General features: G+C 39.0%; 1 protein-coding gene across 1 annotated transcript in view; it reads right to left on the bottom strand.

Moving 5' to 3' along the window:
* Positions 1 to 23,410, bottom strand: part of PCNX2 (pecanex 2) — a 152,839-nt gene that overhangs the window by 48,092 nt on the left and 81,337 nt on the right. The window contains 3 exon segments of the mRNA XM_042446562.1: positions 7,797 to 7,926; positions 14,144 to 14,252; positions 23,039 to 23,216. Coding sequence (XP_042302496.1) covers positions 7,797 to 7,926; positions 14,144 to 14,252; positions 23,039 to 23,216 — 417 coding nt within the window.

Here is a 23,410-nt window from a genome sequence, read left to right as displayed (position 1 = left end):
AGGCAACTGAATGATTAAGTGGTAATTTCTCCACAAGTTCCCATTTTGTTCTGTCTTGGCTTCTCACTCTCTCTACCGTTTACACTCTGCTTGTCACCCACTGGATCAGTGGATCACACGCTTTGAGGAGATTGATAAGGGTACAGCATGGCGCCAAAAGATAAGAGCTAGCTAAATTCACGTCAGCCTTGTCTTTCTTAAAAACAAGCTAAGAAGTAAATCCTTTGAGTTATATGAGCAAAGATGTGCTCTACCACTAATCTTTGGAGATCATGCTTCTTGATTGAGAGTGCAGAGAAATAAAGGATACAGTGACTGAGTTGTGCAGAAAAATGTTCTCCATATTCTTAAAAGAACTCAAAAACATCTCTATCCCTGATTCACTGATCAGTGTTTATATCCATCCAGTTACTGCTGATTTGTGGTGGATCAGAGTCTAGCTGAAATTACCATACCATTCCTTAATATCCTTTAACATTATTCATTCTTAACCTTTAATAAGGTATTTGTAGGGCAAGTGAACAATATACATATAGTCCAAGTGAGGAAGATAGTAGAAAAAGAGGAGAGCTACAGATCAGAACAAAACATAATTGAACAGGTTGTAAGATGTGAACTATACTTTAGGACAGCATATCCTAAGCTGACCATTTCCAAATGCCATCATTTCTGGCCAAATGCCATACAATTATATTATAGGCTTTGTAATCCATCAGAGAGAAGGAATTCCATGCTGGAGGAAGGCAACTATAAAGTGAACAAAAGAACAGTTTTAAAGCTGCCAATGTCAGATATGTGCCCCCAGGGTAACAACCTCCATGCTGGTTTTTTTGTGGGTTTTTCGGGCTATGTGGCCATGTTCTAGAAAATTTTGTTCCTGATGTTTTGCCAGCATCTGTGGCTGGCATCCTCAGAGAAACGTCAGAAAGAAAATTTTCTAGAACATGGCCACATAGCCCGAAACCCCCCCCCCCCAAAAAAAGGATGCCGGACATGAAAGCCTTCGACTTCACAACCTCCATACTGTTCTTCGTAAAACCTTGAAGTGATGAGAGTTAATTAATTAATGATAACTTAACAAATTAAAATGTTTAGTGTGGTTATAATGACTTGTTTTCCCAATTTGTAATGGTTAATATTATCAATTTATAGTTTTTTGTGGGTTTTTCAGACTATGTAGCTATGTTCTAGTGGAGCTTATTCCTGACATTTCACCTGCATCTGTGGCTGGCATCTTCAGAGTAAAAGATGCCAGCAACAGATGCTGTCAAAACATCAGGAATAAACTCTTCTAGAACATGGCCACATAGCCTGAAAAATTCACAAAAAACTATGGATGCCAGCCATGAAAGCCTTCAACTTCACATTATCAATTTAATTTTCAAATCTGACATTCCAAGTACTGGAAAATCTTCAGATCAATTAACTATAAACCTTTTTCATTATCACTGCTTTATGTCACCCATGACCATTGCCAGCTGGGTACAGAACTTGAAATGCCACAACTTTGAAAGGGCCTCTTCTTCCCTGAATTTCTGAGTGGAGCTGGCACCATTATAACATTTGTATTGCAATTGCCTCTGCCCACTAGAGATGTCTGCTCCCAATGGATTGACAGTGATGGGTTTAGAAGTCACCTTTCCCCACCATGGGATAAGTTAGTCACATGTATATAGTCTGCGTATCCATTCAGTTTAGAAAAATGAAGAACAAGAAGTCACAACTCATCTGAACTGGCACCCAAAAGAAACCCATTTGTGGTCACCCTGCAAATAACATTCACTTGGTCAACACACAGTAAGGTGACTAGGGAAAAAAAGAGCAAAGTAAATGCCAACTTAAAAGACAAGAAAAACTCCAGGTCTTCATGTCCACAATTTTCAAATGGAGTACCACTCTGAATGGCTATTTTCTAGATGAGAAATTACTGAAGTATGTCTGCAACATGCTTGAACAGCTGGAGACCTGTTATAGTGTTTCTCAATATAGCAAGAAAGTTTGGGAATGCAACACATAGAAAACTGGCAGTTTAATCCTAACCTCTTTAGATACACTCAACTGATTTAGTTACACTATGCAGCAATTCACCAGAGACCCCCAAAGCAAACACAAGCTGTGCCAGTCCCCAAAATAGAAACTGTGACAGATGATTTGGAAATAAAAGAACAGAAACAGGAAGGAAGGAGAAAGAGATGAAAATGGGACTTGTAAAAGAAAATGAAAGATTTCTGGTGGCAGCTCTATAGCAAAGGTCCATCATACCCATGTCACAGAGTTTATGAAATAGGCTCTTCCATAAGACCCCAGAAAATCTGAGAACAAAAGTCAATTTAATGTCCTGTTGCATCCATCACTTAAAAAAGATATGCAACAACAAAATGAGAGAAGGGGTGATGACAAAAATGTGTAATATCAGCATTAGTGTTGTTTCTTCTTCTTCTTCTTCTTCTTCTTCTTCTTCTCCTCTTTTTAAATGCAATTGAAGCTTTCATGTATCAATACATTAAGCTAAATTTATAGTCATTTCCTTTTCACTTTTCTACCTCCAGGATGCAATAATCTGAACAGCTGTAAAAGTAAGGAAAAAACATCTCCTTCCAGCTGGGAAAGAAACACATGCTAACATGCTAGCCTTTGATTTAGGGTTCATGCTGTTTTAAGGAACAAAAAAAAAATGTTCAGAGTTTGGTTTACACAGAAGACACAAACTAAGAGGTAAAACAGATGGAACAATTCAGTATATCATAATTAGACCTTTCTTTTCTCCCCTACTCGTATATAATGTGATGCACTTATACTGTAAATGTTTACAACAGGCAACTGCTTTCCCTTCCTTCTTTTTTGTATGTACAGTACTTCTTTATCTTCCTTATTTATCAGTTAATTTTAAATTGTAAGCCTGCAGGCATGGAATCATCTTTTTAAAAATTTATTGCATAGAGCTTAGTCATTTTTGGTGTTTTATAAATAAAATATGATGCTGGTGCTTATACTAGGCAAACAGTAATAACATCTACAGAATATGATTGAAATCGGCAGCACAAAGATGTTTAAATCTGCTTAAGCAGTAGAGGTACAAAGAACTGCAATAACATGTTGCTCATCCATTCTGATGCTATTGTGTGCCTCAGCTCAGAAAGTTCCATTTTGCTTGGGAAGGTACGGTGATGGAGACCTAGACTGCATCTGCACTGCAGAAGTAATCCAGGTTGACACCACTTCAACTGCCATGACTCAATCCTATGGAATCCTGGGAACTGTCATTTTGCGAGACATTTAGCCTTCTCTGTCAGAGAGCTCTGGTGCCACGTCAAACTACAATTCCCAGAATTTCACAGCACTTAATTAGTGGTGTCAGCCTGGATTATTTCTGCAGTGTGGACATAGCCTTAGCTATGTTTTGCTGAAAACCTCTTTTGGCATGGATAAAAATACTTTTCAGTTCAGTTAGTATGGAGCCTATTAAGCTTGTTAAAGACCCAGCCTTTCTCTATTTTTAATATAATAAAACTCTCACAGTAGCACCACAACTTTTGGCACGAAGGACCCGGAGATAGGTTTTCTCCTCAAAGAAACACAAACTCCAGGTACTTTTCTGTGATTAAATAAATAGAAATAATCTTTGTAGAGCTACTTCATTTTTCTCTCAGTCTTCTTAAATCCAAACCCACAACTGTCCTGGAACACTAGAAAGTTTACAGATTTCTTTTCTGCCTTCCATATTCTCCAGAAGCTTCCCTGTCATATGACAGTCAAGAGTTTTATCTGACCACAGCGAAGCTTTACAAAGAGAGTATGAAAATGTGGGACTTTAAAAAGCATGACTCCATCTTTCTGTCACCAAAACACTTTTGATATTGTGTTCCTGAATTGCAGGGGGTTGCACTGGTTGGCCCTTGTGATCTCTTCTAACTCTACGATTTTATGATGGACTATCTATATTGCAGGGGATATTCTGTTCCTGACCTGAAATTTGTTTTCAGTGATATGTTCAGCATACAATATTCATTAATGGGACTGAATATGTAGCCATATATCGCTAACTGACAAGAACCAGGAGGCTGTTTGGATAAACATTCTTCTTCAATGTGTACCACTTCTCCAGTGTGTCAAAAAAAAAAAAAAAGTACTTCAACTTTTCAAAGATCCAGTGTTAAATCTTCTGTTTCAGAAATGCAGATTTGTAAAACAACACAGAAATGGAGGTTGTAACAAAGTAGATCTAGAGGTACCAATGTTAAACTTAATATGGATAATTATCAGTCCATGGCTACTTAAGATCTTCTCCCATGAGATTCATCTGGCTTTCATGTAAAATTCATGTGGCTTTCTCTGATCCTGTTAATACATTTCCTCTTGTCTTTAAATGCTCTTTGCGTACAGAAGCATCAGCAGTTGGTGAATGAGTTCACCATTAGTACATAGAATCAAAATATTTCTTCTGTGGCTGTAAAATAAATCACACTTGAACCTGGATTCTGAAACACTTTCCTGGAAAAAAAAAATCTACCTGAAGATACTGCTTATTACTTTACTAGTTTTCTCCATTTAATATTCACAGATGTTAAGTTTTTTCCATTCTCTAAACCCACACAAATCTCCCCCCCCTTATTATTCCTATTAGTTGAATGCTTGAGGATTAGATGTTGGGGGGGGGGAGTAGTCCTGCTGGTACTATGACCATTATTTGGGAAAATCACAGTGCTCACAGTTCATTAGGATGAAGAAAATGAGAGAGAGAAAGCTCTGGAGAATACATATACCCTAGCTCAGTGGCTGGAAACTTGATTCCTTCCTTCCTTCTCTCAGGTTACTAAGAATGTTCATGTGGGGTGGTAATTTCTTACACTAAAGTTGGCAGCAAGTCAAAATGAGCAAGGTATTCTCATAGGCTGATTAACATTATGTCTGCATATGTTCAGCTGAAATGGTTACAGGCACGAAAGACAGTCCACCAGGAACATCTCCTGAACAAATCCATTGAAATTAGGATTGTCATCCAATTAAAGACATCTTAATTACTTTTGAATTTTGGTTGTTTAATTAATAGATTAAATCTTCATAAATAATTTATGTAGCTACTGAGAAGGCATTATTTTTGACTTTGGCAATATAAGAATATGTCATAGTGTGAGACAAAAGGAAGAATGCCACTTTTAAGATGCTAACTGTAATTTTAATTTTTACAAGCAAGTTCGTTAAAATAAACTTTTAAAGAAAGTATTATTAACTGGGAACATCTTTTTTAAATTGACCAAAATTTAATCCCCCCCCCCCATCAGTTAAGCTAACTAATCAGTTAACTAAACACTGTATTCCTATTCAAAAGCATGATTTTTGCACAACTCTTGTTCATCTTATAAAGCCTTGCTTAGTAGATATTTATAGTTAGCTCATAAAATGTTTTCATACTCACATAAGGGAAGAATGAGAGAACTTCATAAAACATGGAATTTCTTACTGACTCTTGATAGAATTTATATAATGAACCACAGTGGATTTTGCCTGTGTAATACAGTGATGTGGGATACTTTTATGTAGAATTGGTCCTGAATGGTAGTAATAATAATAGCATTTAAAAGTTATTAATAAATTTTAAGTGCCTTGGATAGGACTGAATATATAAGATTAGTTTTGAGTCAGAGTTTGAAACATTAGGTGTGAAAGTTAATTTGCTAATGTTAAACAATAGGAATTGCAAGAATAATTGGTTGACATGAATGTTAATAAATTGACTCCTTTAGTTAATTGGATAAGCACTATTAATTTGCTTTTCAAGATATTTGTTTACAACAGACAATAGGATTTAGTGAGAAATATATGGAAGTTGTAACCACTGATTCTCTAACATTCTATTTTGTTATTGGATCCTTGAAAAGTGCTGCATTTGTCATTTTCAGGTTGTGCTCTCCAACTTGGATTGTTGTTTAGGCATGATAGGAAACCCACACTTCTGGAAACCATCAGGTTGGGAAAGCCTGCCCTAAAATATGGGATCTCATATTTTGCATCTCTCTCTCTCTTTTAGAAGTGAATGCAGCTCAACTATTCACTTACCAGAAATTAAGCCTTTTTCAGTTCAATGGGACTTATTGTTGAGTAGACTTTGGGAAGGCATGGATTTAGCTAAGTGAACCTTTTGACTCCAAACTAATAGCTCTATCCTTACCAAATCTCTCAACCACCAAAGGAGGAAGAAGCGGAAAATGGGGAAAGAAAGAAGTAAAGAGAAGAATAACTGAGTGGAATGAGCAAAGCTTTATTATCTGTGGGGTGAAGCAGACCAGTATGAAGGCCACTCCGGCCCTGATTGGGCCAAGACCGCAGCGACTGGATGGCCTGCTTCTGAAATAGGCCACTGCTGCGGTGCCAAACAGGCTGCCAGCAGAAGTGGATTTTCACCACTCATTTTGGGACTGGCTCTTGGGGCCTTTGCATGGCCTCCATGGGGCTTCTGGCTACTTTGGGGGCATGCATCAGGTAAAACCATGCCCCAAAAGTGGCTGGTAGTGGCTTTATTTGGCCCCATCTGTTTCAGGCCCAAGTACTATGTGAGCAAAAAGGGTTCTTTACAGTTCATCCCAAATATACAAAGGCAGAAAATAAACACCAGCATTCAAACCTTAAGGTTGATATTCTGAAAGGGCCATTGTCAAATGAGGGGTTTTTGCTGAATACTGTCACCCTTGCATCACCACCTATATTGCATTCCTGACAAGGTCTCACCATATTCCTGCAGGGAAATTAGAAGAAGCCAGCCAGCGCACAGCAAGTGATACATTTCCTTCAAATTTCAGTCCTAAGGCTTCTTTTCACATTTCAGTCCTAATCCTTTTTTTCCTGATTTACTGAATCTGGCAGAAACAAAGCTGTCCTACCTCTGAATGAATTCTAACAATCTAAAATAATTAATTCTATAAATGTAGGATTAATTTTAGCATTAATCATAAAATCTATGAAGTTTGGCCACAGATGTGTTAAAATCTTAATTAATTAATCAATTAATTAATCTAATTCTATATAACAAAACTCCCATTGTTTGAAAAAAGCAATTGTGGGAGTGGGTGATTTGAGAGTGGAGATGAGCGTTGAATACTTTCCACATCTTTTTGTCTGTAATTTCCCCAGCCCCTCTTTGGTTCCAGATGTTGATTGCAAAGAAGGAGGACATGGGGAACAGAAACTTCTGGAGAAGGGGAGTTACAGCAGGCAACAAAAGATGAAATACCTGCACTTCCTCATATCTCCCTTGAGCATCACCCCCCACACACATATTGCTTTTCAGCAATGGAATTAGCTGTTGCAGGTTTCCTACACATGACTGCCCCTAATGTGTACTTTGGCTCTTACTTGATCTGTTTTAAGAGCAAGAGCTCCTCTCTCCATTCAGCACCACTTATCTTGCAGAACGTTAACTGGCTAACATAAACTGTATTAATCCATTTTGACTTCTGTTGCCCAAAGGCCAACATGATTTACTTTCTAACTGTAGCTGCTGAATCAATAGCTGGTGACATTCAGGACAGTTATGATTTTCCTCTCACAGTTTTGTTGCCCTCTATGACAAATAAATGTGATGTGACAACTCCATTCTGATTACTGTTTAAATAAATTTCTTTTCAAAAAACGACTAACATTCTACTAACCACCAATAATGCAATGGATTCAGGAACATAGCAAAGTAAGCACAGAGATCTTCAGGGTCCATGAAAGCCACATGCCATATTAATATAGATCTATTTAAAGCAACCAACATTTAATAATAAAGAGAAGAAATGTATAAAAGTTCATCTTACTTGTAATTCCTCTCCCAGAACTTGACTGGTCTGGCATAGGATGTGAGAAAAATTACACTCCCTAGAAATGGACTCAGTGGAGTAGAAAAGATTGCAGTGGCTAGAGTTTGAAAGAAGAGCATTGCAGAGTCTGAAAATTTCAAGTTAAGGTAACACAAATGAAGTTCACTGGTTTTACCTTGTCCTTCAGGCACCTCCTGACCTATTTATTTTTCTAATATTTCTCCCCAAAGAGGTACATGCAACAAAGTAACAGCTAAGGATCAAGATAAAAAAATATGATTTAAAAGGTTGTGCGTGTCCGGAACCTGGAATCTTGCTTTTAAATATTAATTTGTTATAGTTGTAATTTCAAACACATGTCCACCCCCACCCCACCTTGAGTACTCAGTTACAATTATAACTGCATTGTTAAAATGCATCTCTTTGTATTCCCATTTCTCAAAAGTAACCAAAATAGTTACATTGGGGTGAATTTAAAAAAACAACACACATGAATGGTACAAGCCACCAACTTTTGGTACAAAATACACTCTCCTTCTGCCCATCTCACTATTGCTTCAATGCTCACAACCAAGTAGCCTGAGGTTCAAATAAGGCTCAGCATTTGAACCTTTTGATATCCCTCCTCTATCATGTAGTAAGGCCACATCTCTGTAACTATAGGAATAACCAAACATTATAGATAACCTACACTCACAAAATAGCAGAATGGTTCCCTTTAAAGTTATAGTCATACTGTAACTTGGGGGATACCTACACTGCAGAATTTATACAGCGACACTGTTTTAACTGCCATGACTCAATGCGATGGAATTCTAGTATTTGTAGTTTTGTGAGGTATTCAGCCTTCTTGGTCAGAGCACAAATCCCAGGGTTCCATAGCACTGAGCCATAGCAGTGAAAGCAGTGTCAAACAGCATTAATTCTGCAGTATAGCAGCAGCCTTTATTGTATCTTAATTAGTGAGGAAAGGAATTGATTACAAGTGCCAGACTATTTGTAACTGGTGGATTCTAAGCTCTGCATATAACATACACCCAGTTCTTTCTGAAATGATAAACCTATGTCTGGGTTACATTGGTTTAGGCTGCAGGTGGAAGGTCAAAAGTTTGAATGCTCCTCTGTGCAACAAATTCCTTTACATATATAATTAGATACCAGGAAGAAGGATTCTCACCAGCCTTTCCTAATCTACTAATGTTCTGTTCATAGGACACTTTTGAATATGGAAAGGTATTGAACATATGAGTCGACACCTGCAGTTTGACATTCAGACACTAGCTTCTTATTTCATTGATACTTGAGCAAGCCTTCAGTGTGATTGGTGGAGGGTTCAGCTAAGCATAGTTGACTCATATCGACATATCAAGAATTACCCGATCCCATATGTAGGATATTCGCAAACTACACATTATGTAGCCTAGAAAAATCAACACTTTTATCCATTCATTATTCATAGTAAAAACTTCTTAAAGGCATTTATATGATGTGCTCTCAGATCTTCAGTGAAAAAGAATACAGGATACTGTACATTGAACCCATTCAACCTAATGAGAAGCATATCAAAAAATCTATTTTCTTGACTGTTTTCTTTTCTTTTCTTTTCCTTCCTTTCTTTTTTAATACAAGAAAATTTAAAAAGAGACCAACTCATTAGCCTCTAAAAGAAATTTTCATCTGATGAACATTAATGTACACAGAGGCAACCCTTTCCTGATTGTTATTCTTTGCTTGACTTGGTTTCCTGGTTATCAGTTATTCTTTGTTATTATATAAATGTTAAATACCTTGCTAGGAGAATACTATACAATTTATAAAAACTTTCAGTAACCTAGTGTTAGGGATGCAAACTGAAAGCACAATCTAGCCAAAATTAAGCAATCCTAAATCTTATTGAGTTCAGTGATAATGATTTAAGCATTTTTACAACTTCCTCACTGAAACAAATAGTACTTAAAATTGCGTAAGATTATTTGGACTGAGATCCTTGTCATTTCAATCAATTTCAGGCACTACACTGAGGTGTGTCCAAAAATTTAGAAGCCTCTTCTATATATGAACAACTTCCATTCTAGGAATGAAAAAATAATACATAGCCAGTCAAGAAATTCCTTTTACGTTTTTTCCCCCAGCAGCATATAAATTCACACTTCAAATGGTCTGCTAAAGTCTAATTAGACAAATTTTGAGAGTTATTTACATTTTTAATATATACTTATCAAGGATGTAACTGTAACTCCTTATATATATTTAAAGTGTGCTCTAGAATGGTGTCTGTGTATATTAGTGGATGTGTGAGATGAGCTGCCCTCAGAGCCTTCATGTTCCAGGACCAATGAAGAGAATATAAAAGGGGGAAAGAGGGAAGTGTCAACCAAGTTCAATTGTTAGAACACAATGGACTTATTCATTCATACTGGCTTGGAAGGACAAAAAGTCCATGCAAATGTAAGAATAAAAAGAAAAAGAGCAGAGAAACAAAAGGATGTATTAGAAAAATCCTTTTTTTTAGACTATGGTGGGATACAGACCGCCCCTTTGGGGCGGCCTGCAGGCACCACAATCCCCACCAGATTGGGGCCTGAGCAGCCACAGTGGCCACCCCGGAGTCCCTGATCCGCTGCTTTTCCAGGCCTCGGGAAAGCAACAAAACACTGCTTCCCCCCAGCCTGGAAAGGGAAGCCCCAGGACACCCCAGGGAGCCACTGCTGGGAGAGAAAGGGGCCACTTGGCCCCTTCCCCCCCGGCTTTGTTCCCGCAGCAATTTGGTGGCTGCGGGAATGAGGCGCTCCCCAGGAAGGAGCTCTGTTTTGGAGCTCCTTCCGGCGCCACTGAAAGGGCGCCCTGCAGCAAGTGCCCTGCAGCAGCGCAAGCATGTCGCACCACGCCATTTGGCTGCGGTGCAGTCGTGACATCATAATGGCGGTGCCTGTGTATACAGGGTGCCACCATCATTCTGCAGCAGGTACGTGCTCATAGGGCCTGTCTGTAAAGTGCCACAGATCTATGCATACTCAGAATTCAGTCATGACTCTCATTCATACAGGTGCTCCTCTGGAGAAGCTCTTGGAGCTCTGGAGAAGCTAGATGGAGAAGCTCTTATTGGTGGGATTATCAGAGTTCTTGGACCTATAGCCAACTGTCAGCTCTAGAACAAGCCAGACAAGGAGAACAGAGTCCTTGCACATTTAAACAGTCTTTGTTGAATATAGGTCCAAGTTGGCTGAGAGTTGGCTATAGGTCCAAGAACTTTGATAATCCCACCTATAAGAGTATCTCCATTTAGCTTCTCCAGAGCTCCAAGAGCTTTTCCAGAGGAACATTTGTATGAATGAGAGCCATGAAATCTTGCCAAGAAATCCTCTTTTATTCTTTCACTGGGTGCAGTAGATGCTACAAATAACTTCTAGTGGGATATAGACAGACCTATAGTTTAATAGACTGCAAACATTTCCCCTCAACTTTCCTTTGCCAAGATAAAACCAAACAAAAACATTTTGTAAGATAGATATGAATAAGACTATCAGTTTAGTATATGTTTTAACTCTTACATAAACAGAAGTTGTGCAACTGAACAAAACATTACAACGCAGAGGTACCGCTTTAGCCCACTTTGCAGATGTCCCTGCAAGCAGTGCTTGGTGTCCAAAATCCAATAGAAACAAAACAAAACTGTTTTAAATTTGCTCAATTTGGTCAATGAAAAAATTAAGTCTATCCCCCAACTCTACCCCCCAAATGGAAACCCAGAGGAATTCAGATCAAGAGTAGGCTGAAACAATGAAGCCCTCCACATATTATCTGAATGCAATTTTCTAGATTCCCCATCACTGTCAATGCCTGCAAATTGTATTAGTTCAACAACACTGGGAAGGCTGCCTGATTTGCACCCTGCTCTACTGGGATTCATGACAGATGCAACAAAGACAGAAACTGTGCTCTTGTATGGACTAGAAGAGCTTGCTGAGGAATTCTGTAAGCTTAAGTGCTAAGAAGATACAATATAGTCCCCGAAGACTTAATTATACAATGGTATGCAGGAAATGCACCATCATCCTCTATACAGCATTGGATGTCAGCAGGAAATGTACCATCATCCTCTCTATGGCATTGGATGTCAGCAGCACTTCCACCATAAGAGTCTGCATACCTGTAGGACAATTGTTGCCCAAGGAGGTGGGGGACTGGGGGTCCGCACCAACTCTCCTTTAAATACTAGGGGAATTGCTCAGCTCAAGGAGGCTTGCAAGAGGCTGGGTAACTTGAGAATATTTATATACCTATTTATACCAGTACTAACTGCTTGAGGACTCCAAGTTTGGTTAAAAAAAGAAGATTTTTATTTGGAAATATGTAAGAGTGCAATCAAACACACAATAGTAATTCAAACAGCAACACTATACAGAGTTAACCAAAACAGAGGTATGGAAATTGGATAGTGGAGGCTTAGGGTGTAGAAGGATAATATTTACTTGAAGAGGAAACACTAAAAGTGGGATGTGGCTCAAATCTGTATCTGGGAGCGACACAGCAAGAGACTCTCAGTCAGGGAACAGACTGTGAGTGCAAACTATATGCTGGCTTTGTGAAAGGAGGCAATGTCTGAGGCTGCTATTTGTATCTGATATCCTAGTCTCAAGGGATATTGGGTGCTATCTTGCAATGTAACCAAGACCTGATGGTCTTCCCAGAGAATCAACAATGGGATTCTGGAATGAGTGATGGTTTCAACTCTGGAGTAGCAAAACCATTGATTCAATTTAGAACAACCCCAAAATACATGGATAGGGAAGATGGCCAAGAACAATGTGGAGGGTAGGTAGGAAGTGTTGGTTTCCTCACTTTTGACTTGGCCTCTAGTGTGAGAGGATATGCAGAAAGCTTGTGGGGGGGGGGGGAGGATGGAATGATCAAGCTTTTACCTTGGTATTACCAGGGTTCTCCATATGTCTTCAGATCTGTGTGTCCTTCCCATGGGAAAGATTCCTTATGTTCCAAATGTCATTGTAACCTATTAAGAACATGTCTGGCTCTGGATATGAAAATATGATAATTTGGAAGCTCCATATACAGTCAGCCCTCTGTATTCATGGATTTATTATCTATGGATTCAAGCATCCAAGGCTTGAAATATATTTTAAAAATATAGAAATTCAAAAAAGCAAACCTTTATTTTACCATATTATGTAAGGAACACCATTGTACTACATCATTATATTTAATGGGACTTGAGCATCCACAGATTTTGTTATCCACAGCAGATACCAAGGGCTCACTGTACAGTGTGGGGTGTCGAGTATGCTGATGCCATACCACTGGACACAGCTTGCTGCACATATTACTTGCATACTGTTATGGATTGTCTTGAAAGGGACTGTAGGGTCATAACTTTAAACCCACTGAACAGTTTCTCCTAGTCCCACTCTTATTGTCTATGTATTACCAGGGAAGACAGATATGTGTGGATGCTTCCCAGACTGAGGAACTCTGTGAAATCAAGGTTCTGAAAGCTTTCACATATATGTGTGTGCTTTTCTGCTGATACTAATGCATGAATGCTGAGGGCATGAGTGGCAAAAGTATGTATGTTGAGAACACAACAAAAAATGGAACCCCACAGCCCTTTCAACCCTTTTGTCCTTTTATGCATGTAGAGGGATATGTGCAATTCCAACATGTAATGTCTATTATGTAGCACTGCAGTCAGGTGGCATTATATCTCAGTTTGTCCTAACATCTCATTGGTTTTAGTGGAATATACTTCTGTGTAATGCATTTAGCCATGTGGTGCTAATATGCCCAATTATATGAAGCCCTGAAGCATTCTGATGCAAAATCTGTTTTCTGTCAATCCAAGAACTTCTTGAATTACTATTTAATGATATAAGGTCAGTCTCATCAGGAGCTTCCATTTCTAAAAATGTCATGTCAGAATGATTAACACACATTAGCCTAGAGATAAATATTTGAAATCTGAGATTCTGAGAGCCACTGTCCATTTCAGCACCTGCCTGAGGTCCCATGGTATCAATTAGTCATTTTTATAAAGCGTTTTTGGATAGGAATGTAACTTCAGATATAAAGCAGATCTCCGTTTCACACCTTACTGCATCAGTAATAATTAGAAATACAAATACATTTCTTAGTTCATTATCTTTTCTTATATTCTACTTTTCAAAAACAATGTTCAAAGCAGCTTTTTTCCCTTATGGAAATGTCAGTATTTTGTTTGAAACTTTATAAAAATCTCCCTCAATATGAATTATCTAGAAACACATGCACTTTCTTTATCCCTGTCAACAGAGGGGGGGGGGGGAAACAAACCATACTTTGTTAAAGGATATGAGGTATCGCAAAGAGCTGAGCAAACACATGGAATGAAGATCCCCAAGCAATTTGCCAAGGAGCAATATAGGTCATTATGAACTGTAATTTTTGCAGCAGGTCCCACAGCTGAAAACAAAAGAGAAATACAATTATGACAGCACATGGAAAAGCCATTTCCTCCCCTAAAACAGCATTTATGTATCTCATATAGAAACAGTTTCCTGATATCTGTATTACAATAGCACTACTTCTCACATTGCTAATACTGATTCTAAAAATTGTGGATTTTTCCTTCCTCTCTCTCTCTCTCCCTTCCTTCTACAATCTCTGGCCCACAAACAGAATAATCTCATGGAAAAGGGAATAGGAATAATGGAAACTCAACCATAATTTACAAAACCCTTTTCTTGTTAGAACAGAATTTTTGTAGCCTAAACATTGAGGGGGAAATACTATCCTAAAGCAATGATTTATCATAGAATTATAGTTGGAAGAGGCCCTACTGGCAGTCAGTCCAACCCCATTCATTGAAGGAAATCCAGGTACAGCATTCCAAGAATTGCTAAATATGTGTGAGACTTTTTAAAAAATATCACATTATCTATCGCCCTTCACTGAACATTTCAGAGAATTAGACAGTACAAGAGATAAGTAGCTAGGCTACCTATGCATGAAAAATTCCGGGTTATATTCTGTCCTAGAATCATAGAATCATAGAATCATAGAGTTGGAAGAGACCGCAAGGGACATCCAGTCCAACCCCCTGCCACGCAGGAAATCCAGATCAAAGCATCGTCGACAGATGGCCATCCAGCCTCTGTTTGAAGACCTCCAAGGAGGGAGACTCCACTACACTCCTAGGAAGTGTGTTCCACTGTCAAACAGCCCTTACTGTCAGGAAATTCCTCCTAATGTTGAGGTGGAATCTCTTTTCCTGCAGCTTGCATCCATTGCTCCGGGTCCTAGTCTCTGGAGCAGCAGAAAACAAGTTTGCTCCCTCCTCAATATGACATCCCTTCAAGTATTTAAATAGGGCTATCATATCACCTCTTAACCTTCTCTTCTCCAGGCTAAACATCCCCAGCTCCCTGAGTCGTTCCTCATAGGGAAAGGTTTCCAGACCTTTCACCATTTTAGTCGCCCTCCTTTGGACACGCTCCAGTTTCTCAATGTCCTTTTTGAATTGTGGCGCCCAGAACTGGACACAATATTCCAGGTGGGGCCTGACCAGAGCAGAATATAGTGGCACTATTACTTCCCTGGATCTAGATACGATACTTCTATTGATGCAGCCTAAAATCGCATTGGCCTTGTTAGCTGCCGCATCACACTGTTGACTCATGTTCAACTTGTGATCTACTTGGACTCCTAGATCCCTTTCACATGTTGTCTCCTTAAGCCTGGTGTCTCCCATCCTATATCTGTGCATTTCATTTTTTCACCCTAAGTGCAGTACCTTACATTTCTCCCTGTTGAAGTTCATTCTGTTAGCTCTGTAACATGCAGTGCTACTTACTCTATAACTACACCACATGCATGGCACAGTACCATTAAAAACAACGGGACATTGAGGTCCTGCAATTTTTGGCATCTGTTGGGTGTGGGTGTGTGTGTGGAATGGAGCTCCCGCAGATACAAAGGGCCAAGCTCTCTTTATTTCTATACCAAACCAGGCCGACCACTACATTATGTCCTCTGTCCTCTGTAACATGCAGTGCTACTTACTCTATAACTTGACATTACAACAGTGTGAATCATGGTGGCAGAACACAGAACCAGGAATATTAGAGTGCAAAGAGGGTAGCGATACTTGGGTTTACCTTATAACAATCCACACAAGCACACTGGGAACATATGTTCTGACAAGGTGGATTGTTTTGTCAAACCCAAATTGAATGATGATATAGACCCATTATGGTTGAACACTTATTTTAAAATATCTTTACAAGGTACAGTATTATGGTCTCCAGATAAAACTGGGAGTATGGTGGAACACAGCCAGCATAATGTAGTGGTCGGCCTGGTTTGGTATAGAAATTAAGGGGCTTTCTACACAGCCCTTTGGGACGTCCTCCGGACGTCCCATTTTAAAAAAGGGGCGTCTCTTATAGACGCCCCTGTGCCTAGTACGGACTCCGTCCGTACAAGATGGCGCCGGCCCTTCTACATGGCCGGCGCCATCTTTACGTACTGGACGCTGAGCGTCCAGACGCGTCGCGCCGCTGCTGACGTAGCGAGCGCGCCCCTGGCGCCTCGCTACGTCGCAAACGCGACGCCAAAAGAAGCTCCATTTTGGAGCTTCTTTTTTCGGTCCGCGCGGGAGTCGGGCCGTTTGAAGGCTCCGGCTCCCCCGCGGACCTTCTGGCGGCGGCGCCAGACCGCTGCAAAGCGGCGGTCTGTACCCCGCCAAAGAGAGCTTGGCCCTTTGTATCTGCGGGAGCTCCATTCCACACACCCACACCCAACAGATGCCAAAAATTGCAGGACCTCAATGTCCCGTTGTTTTTAATGGTACTGTGCCATGCATGTGGTGTAGCTGCGTACATGTTCCACCATTCAGGATGAGGAGGGGTCATCCATGGATGGCAAGCCCACAGTTGGGGTGGGCCAGCTGTATAGTGATTCAAGTGTTGGGCTAGAACTCTAGGAGACCAGGATTTGAATCCCTGTTTGGCAATGGAAGCCTGCTGGATGACCTTAGGCAAATCACACTATCTTATGAGCCCTGGTGGCACAGTGGTTAAATGCCTGTACTGCAGCCACTCACTCAAAACCACAAGGTTGCGAGTTCAAGACTAGCAAAAGGGCTCAAGCTTGACTTAGGCTTGCATCCTTCCAAGGTTGCTAAAATGAGTACCCTGATTGTTGGGGGGAAATTAGCTTACAGTTGTAAACCGCTTAGACACTGCTTAGGCGGTCTGAAGCGGTATATAAATGAAGTTTGTTAGTTTTGTTTTATCCCCCTGGGAATAAATCTTGCCAAGAAAACCTTGTAATACATTTGCCTTAGTGTCATTGTAAGTGAAAAATGACTTGAAGGGACATAACAACAACAAATGATGGAACATAATTATTACCTATAGTTTTTGTGGGTTTTTTGGGCTATGTGGCCATGTTCTAGAAGAGTTTCTTCTTGACATTTTGCCAGCATCTGTGGCTGGCATCGATGCCAGCCACAGATGCTGGCAAAACATCAGAAAGAAACTCTTCTAGAACATGGCCACATAGCCCGAAAAACCCACAAAAAACTATGGATGCCGGCCATGAAAGCCTTCAACTTCGTAATGATTACCGATTCATCATATCAATCAAGCAAAAAATCACCACCCAGTGAAACAATCCCACAGATGGGGCATAGCAGCCATTATTTCTATTTCCCATATCTATGCTTTCTTACTAAACTTTACAAAAAATTTAATGAGTTTTTTTAAAGCAAACTGTGCAACTATGCAAATTGTGTGAATCATGAAAACTAAGAATCATTATGTGAAACTGCCAAATTTGTAGAACTTAAGATTTGTCACAGCATTTGTATTTTATAATCACAGAGCCTGGAGTGTTTTAATGTGGTAGTCAAGATTCCCAGCTTCATAGCTGTGTATAACAACATAACTGTCAAGTAGGGTTCTTTAAAATATCTTATTCTTTTCAGTATTGAACTGTAACTGTAAAGCTCTTCTTATATGTATATCCATTGAAGATAATGTTTGCACACTTATAGTCTGTTTTTAGTATTTATCTCTTTAATGTGTGTTGCTTATGAATCCTTTTAGCAATCTTTCTGCATCTCTTGAGAAAATTTGCAGAGCTAGGGGAGTGGCACATTGCTGATGGAAGAGATTTCCTTACTTCAGTGCAATTTCTTTTCTATAAAAGAAATATGTCTACCTCATATATATCAAAAGTCATTTCTCACTTCTGTTTCTTGGATTTCTTTCATCCTTTCACCTAGTGATCTACAGCAGGAGGTGAGGAACCTGTGGCCCACAGGTCCCAAAAGCATTTGCTCTCAAATAGCAAAAAAAGATCTATTGCTTTAACTCTAAAACTCAACTGATTAATATTAACCAATCCAGTCACCCACCAGACCTAAAATCAGCCAGTGAAATCCTGAAACTACAACTTGAAGTGACCTCTGGATGTGACTTCCAGCACCTTACATGTTTGAAAATTTGTGGTACAGACTGCCAATTGCAAACCTTTGATACATAGGGAACAACAGACATATTTTAATGAGTTACACTTCTTCATTAAAAAGGGTTTTTTAGAACATCTGGACAATACATGCTCTTTATGCAGACATAACTCTTGGCAATATATTAAATTGACTTACTTAATATTTAAACTGAGGACAAGGAAAGCTTGAGCCCATAACACTGAAAATCAAATATTAAATATGTACATTTAATATATTGTCAAGTGTCATGTCTGTATAAATAGTATGTATTTAACTCAATAAAAGTGGTACTTCTTACAAAATCTAAACATACTCAACTGAGAATATAAAGTTCAAATATTATATGTGAAAGTGCTATGAGACTACAGTGGTACCTCGGGTTACGAAATTAATTCGTTCCGCGGCTAATTTCGTAACCCGAAAAACCTTCGTAACCTGAATTGCCATAGGCGCTAATGGAAAAAAATAGCTCTCTGCTGCCCTCCGGTGGCGGCATAGCGCCGAGGTTTTTTCGTAACCCGAAAAAACCTTCGTAAGCCGAAACAATAAATCCCTATGGGATTTTTTCGTATCCCGAAAAATTCGTAAGCTGGGTAATTCGTATCCCGGGGTACCACTGTATTCAGCTAGCCAGGATTCCTGGAAGACTCCGATCTTCACAGGCTACCAAAGAGGGAAAGGGTGATTTTACATTTTGCATTGTGATTTATTTTAGTTACTAAAAGTTTAAACCCTGCTTTACATCACAAGATCTCAAGGTAGCGTAACAATTAAATCAGTTTAAAACCATTACATTAATAGAATGATTTAACAATTTAAATAATGTAAATATGTATAAATTAATTTAAAGGGTTTAAAACAATACCACCTAAAAAGATTTGGGTACGACTTTTAGAACCCATAGGCTTAGATTAGAAAGTCATTCTATAACAGTACCAGAACAATGCCAGTGTTGGTGCCAGTCAGACCTCCATGAGGAAGTCATGCCCTAACTGGCATACTACAACTGAGAAGGCTGTCTCCCATGTCCCTTTGTAGTGTAATCTCACTGATGGGACACAGGAAAGGTGCTACAGCAGATCTCAGTGTTCATGCAGATATACACATGGAGAGTATTTATTTCAGGTCCCAGGCTCTTTAGTATTTTAAATGCCATTGTCAGTACCTTGAATTCAGACTGTAAACATATTGACAGCTGAGCAATACCAGTGCATAAACTACTGTAGCAAGGTTATTCCTGTCCAAGATAGACCAGAGCTGGTGGACTAATCAAGGCTAAGACCGGGCACTTCAAGCCACAGAGGTCATCTGCTTCTTTACAGACTCAACCCATACTTCCACTGTGAGCAATACTATTTTACAAGAACATGCCTCTCAGCCAAGATGCCAGCCACAGACGCTGGCGAAACATCAGGAAGAAACTCTTCTAGAACATGGCCACATAGCCCGAAAATCCCACAAAAAACTATGGATGCCGGCCATGAAAGCCTTCAACTTCACACCTCTCAGACAAGGTTTGTGTTTCCTCAGCCACTTGGCAACTATTCTCCAACCACTAAGAAAACAGGGTAAGCAGCTTGCCCTGTGTCTTCACAAAATGGTAGTCCCCACAATCTACTCCAAAGGGTTGGGAACACCTCCAGAATGGCATGGGAGGAGGAACTGGGCACTGTGGGAGAAAGGGAAAATTTTCAAAAAATGCTTTCTTCCCTCATCCATTCATGCAAGTTTCAATGCATCACAGACCTTTCTGTTTCACTCTAGCCTTCCTCTGTATGTGCATGTGTGTGTATTTTAAATTGCATGCCTTTGGGAGGATTGGATGGTTTTTGTTGTTGCTTTACTTGTAAATCACCATATATATTGGTGATGCTATATAAATAAATGATGATGATGACCTTCTTTTATTCTGTATCCCTTTTTTATCTAAACAAAACAAACAAACAAACAGCTTCATTTATATCCCACTTCATATTGAACTAGCAGACAACATTCCCAGCTTCCTTAGTCAGCTGAAAGTGCCATCATCTGTCATCAGCGGTTTAGAGCAATTGTAAGCTAATTGCCCCCAACAATCTGGGTACTCATTTTAGCGACCTCCTCGGAAGGATGCAAGCCTGAGTCAAGCTTGAGCCCTTTTGCTGGTATTGAACTCACAACCTTATGGTTTTGAGTGAGTGGCTGAAGTATATGCATTTAACCACTGCACCACCAGGGCTCTATGTTATCTATGTTGGTCTATGACCGTAATAAAGATTCTGTTCTGTTTTGATGATGATGATGACAATGATGACGACAACAACAATAATAAAGAGGAGAAATGTGTGCAGCTGTTGCTTACTAAACAGTCGCAATGACTTATATCCTTAGGATTGTGTTAATACAACAAGGATAAAGGAGCTGGGGGTAACTCTAAAGAACATAACTGATGACAGATGATGGCACTTTCAGCTGACTAAGGAAGCTGGGAATGTTGTAGGCTTTGTTGCCATTCAATTGTTTTTGATGATTAACAAAAGAAAAGAAAAAAGAAAAGAAAAGAAGGAAAATGCATATCCTTTCTCAACTACCCCCTGAATATGAGGCACATAGTTTCTTTTTAGAATGAAATTATTAAATAGCTTTATGACACTGAGGAAAGCATTCACTATTGCGACATTGGAAATATCGCTCTTTAAGTGAGTAATAAGATTCTGACTGTCAGTTTCAAAGTTATTTCTACATAGCCAACAATGGTGACAGTAAAAGTGTGTTTTCTGTCATTTAAGACCAGTTGGGAACATTGTAGTGACTGATCAGTGCACTGACTGAACCTGCCAGTTCCTCTTTCTGCTGAAGCAGAGCAGACCACAAAGAGCTGGAAAACCAAAACAGATCATTGTTTCCTGCTGTCGCAGGGACACAAATCTATCTAGCCTTTTCATAGAAATGTAATTATCTCAAATAAAAAGTTGTAAAAGGGAACCTCATAAACATTATGAGTACTTGGGATTAATTAAAGCACTGAAAAATGCCATAAGTAATCTGCAAAACCAATCAGCTTTATACAGTATTTACACCCCCACTGCAAATTTGTAACCTAACCTCTGTTCACTGCCTGATATTGCAGTTTTCCCTCATTCTCCCACATGCTTCCACATCAACCAAATTTAGCACCACAATTTTGTATACTGGTTATAACCCAAAAGCAAGTAACAGTATGGATCACACCAAAGACTTGGAGAGGGTGTTGGGTGACCCTCTAACATTATGCAGCACTCAGGACAGATTTATTTCTCCTTCTCTACTTCAAGGCATTGAAAGAACTCCATATATATCACCTGTAAGATAGGACTGACATGGGATGAGGATGATGATGATGATGATACCTATTCATCTTCATTGATGTCACCCTCTCCTCTTAAGAGTGAAGTTGAGGCCTTGATAGAAGGAAGCAGGATGGAGGGATACACAGGCATCCACCACACAAATTCCTCCACCATGGTACAATGAAAATCCCACATAAACACTCACTAGTAACAATATTTAAAATGAATTTGAACAATAATATTGGCTGCAGAAACAACTGAAGGTCAAACTTATTTGTCCAAAAAGACACAAACAAGACTGCCTATATTTGTGTTTAATGCTGCAGAAAAGTGTTTTTCCAATGCTTAACTTACATCAAGCAGAACATTTTGAACTTGAGGATATGTTTAAGCAGCATATAACAAGGCATGGTGTCCTGAAAACAGTCGTGTGCAGATTAAGTCAGAGACTAGAAGTGAAAAATTTGTTTCTTATCTTAAAGCTGATTAGATAATTGAATGATTTCCCAGGAGGATCTTGAGTTAAAAAACCAGCAGCAGCAAAAAGATAAAGGAACATTTAAGCAATCAGTCTGGTGAGCAGACCTTCACAAGTGACCCAGGAAAGCATGTTCCAATTCATTAATTATTCTATTTTTAAACGTTACTCTACAGTCATGAATTTCTACAGCATCATGTCAATACAGAAGTCAACATGTCACTTCAAAGACATTTTGCTTTACCTTCATCTGAGCACATGAGGCATTTTATCAATCCTCCCTCCTCGACATGTTTTGTTGCAGAATTCACACAGAATTCATCTACAAAGTAAGTAGGCTTTTCATGATACTGCCGGATAAAGAAATGTAAAAGGAAGTGCCCAGATTGAAACCACCTACCATGTACTTTTTTTCAAACAAGAATGGGACAAATATTATTCCAATAAATCTATTGGGTTTTTTTTTTTGTTGTTGTTATATATTTTGCATGCACACGTGCACAGACACATATACATAAGGACTGAGAGCCATTTCATATGGCCATTTGTTCTCTAGTTCTCAGTGTTTAAGTATAGCACCCATAAATATTGTATACATGGGGTATTCTTACACCCTTCAAATAATTAAAATTCTCACTGGAATAAGGCTGCCCTAAAGTAAAGTATGCAATAGACTTTTTAAAAAAATCTACCAGGATCAGGGTTTTAGACTATTTCTTTGTCATCTTCTGTTAAGATCAAGTTATAAAGAAACTTGTTATTAGTTGCAAGGGTAGGGTTGTTTCAGTTTCTTTCTTTTTTTTAAAGAAATGATAAAACAATATTTACAATTACATCATTACTATTTGTCAACACCACAATATTACTGTTTTAAAGAAAACAATAATCCAAGCCAAGGAAACATCTGCCCTTGAAATTACAATGACTTTTCAAAGAACAGTTCACTTGCCTTATTAAATACAATCGACATCATGAAGAAATTGAACAAGAAATTCTCAGAGAAGCTTTTGCAGTCAAACTTGAAGAAGATTACAGTAAAGCTTAATATGACAAACTGGTGAATGGGATTACAAAATGAAGACCGCAGTAACTTCATTCCCGCAATTGTAATCAAAAAAATATCACAGCTGCAAAAGGAAAAGAAAAGAACAAGGAAAAACAGTCAAGCAAACCAGAACAGATAGTAATAAAACTCAGGTTCTGTTATTAGCGCCATTTTTATATTGCTTATTGACTCCAGTTAGATTAATTTGCCTCTGAATTTTTGGGAAGACACACACACACACACACACACACACACACACACACACACACACACACA

Source organism: Sceloporus undulatus, chromosome 1, assembly GCF_019175285.1.
Source record: "Sceloporus undulatus isolate JIND9_A2432 ecotype Alabama chromosome 1, SceUnd_v1.1, whole genome shotgun sequence".
Taxonomy (NCBI): Eukaryota; Metazoa; Chordata; class Lepidosauria; order Squamata; family Phrynosomatidae; genus Sceloporus; species Sceloporus undulatus.
The sequence above is the reverse complement of the archived record's forward strand: the minus strand, read 5'-3'. Positions and strand labels throughout refer to the sequence as shown.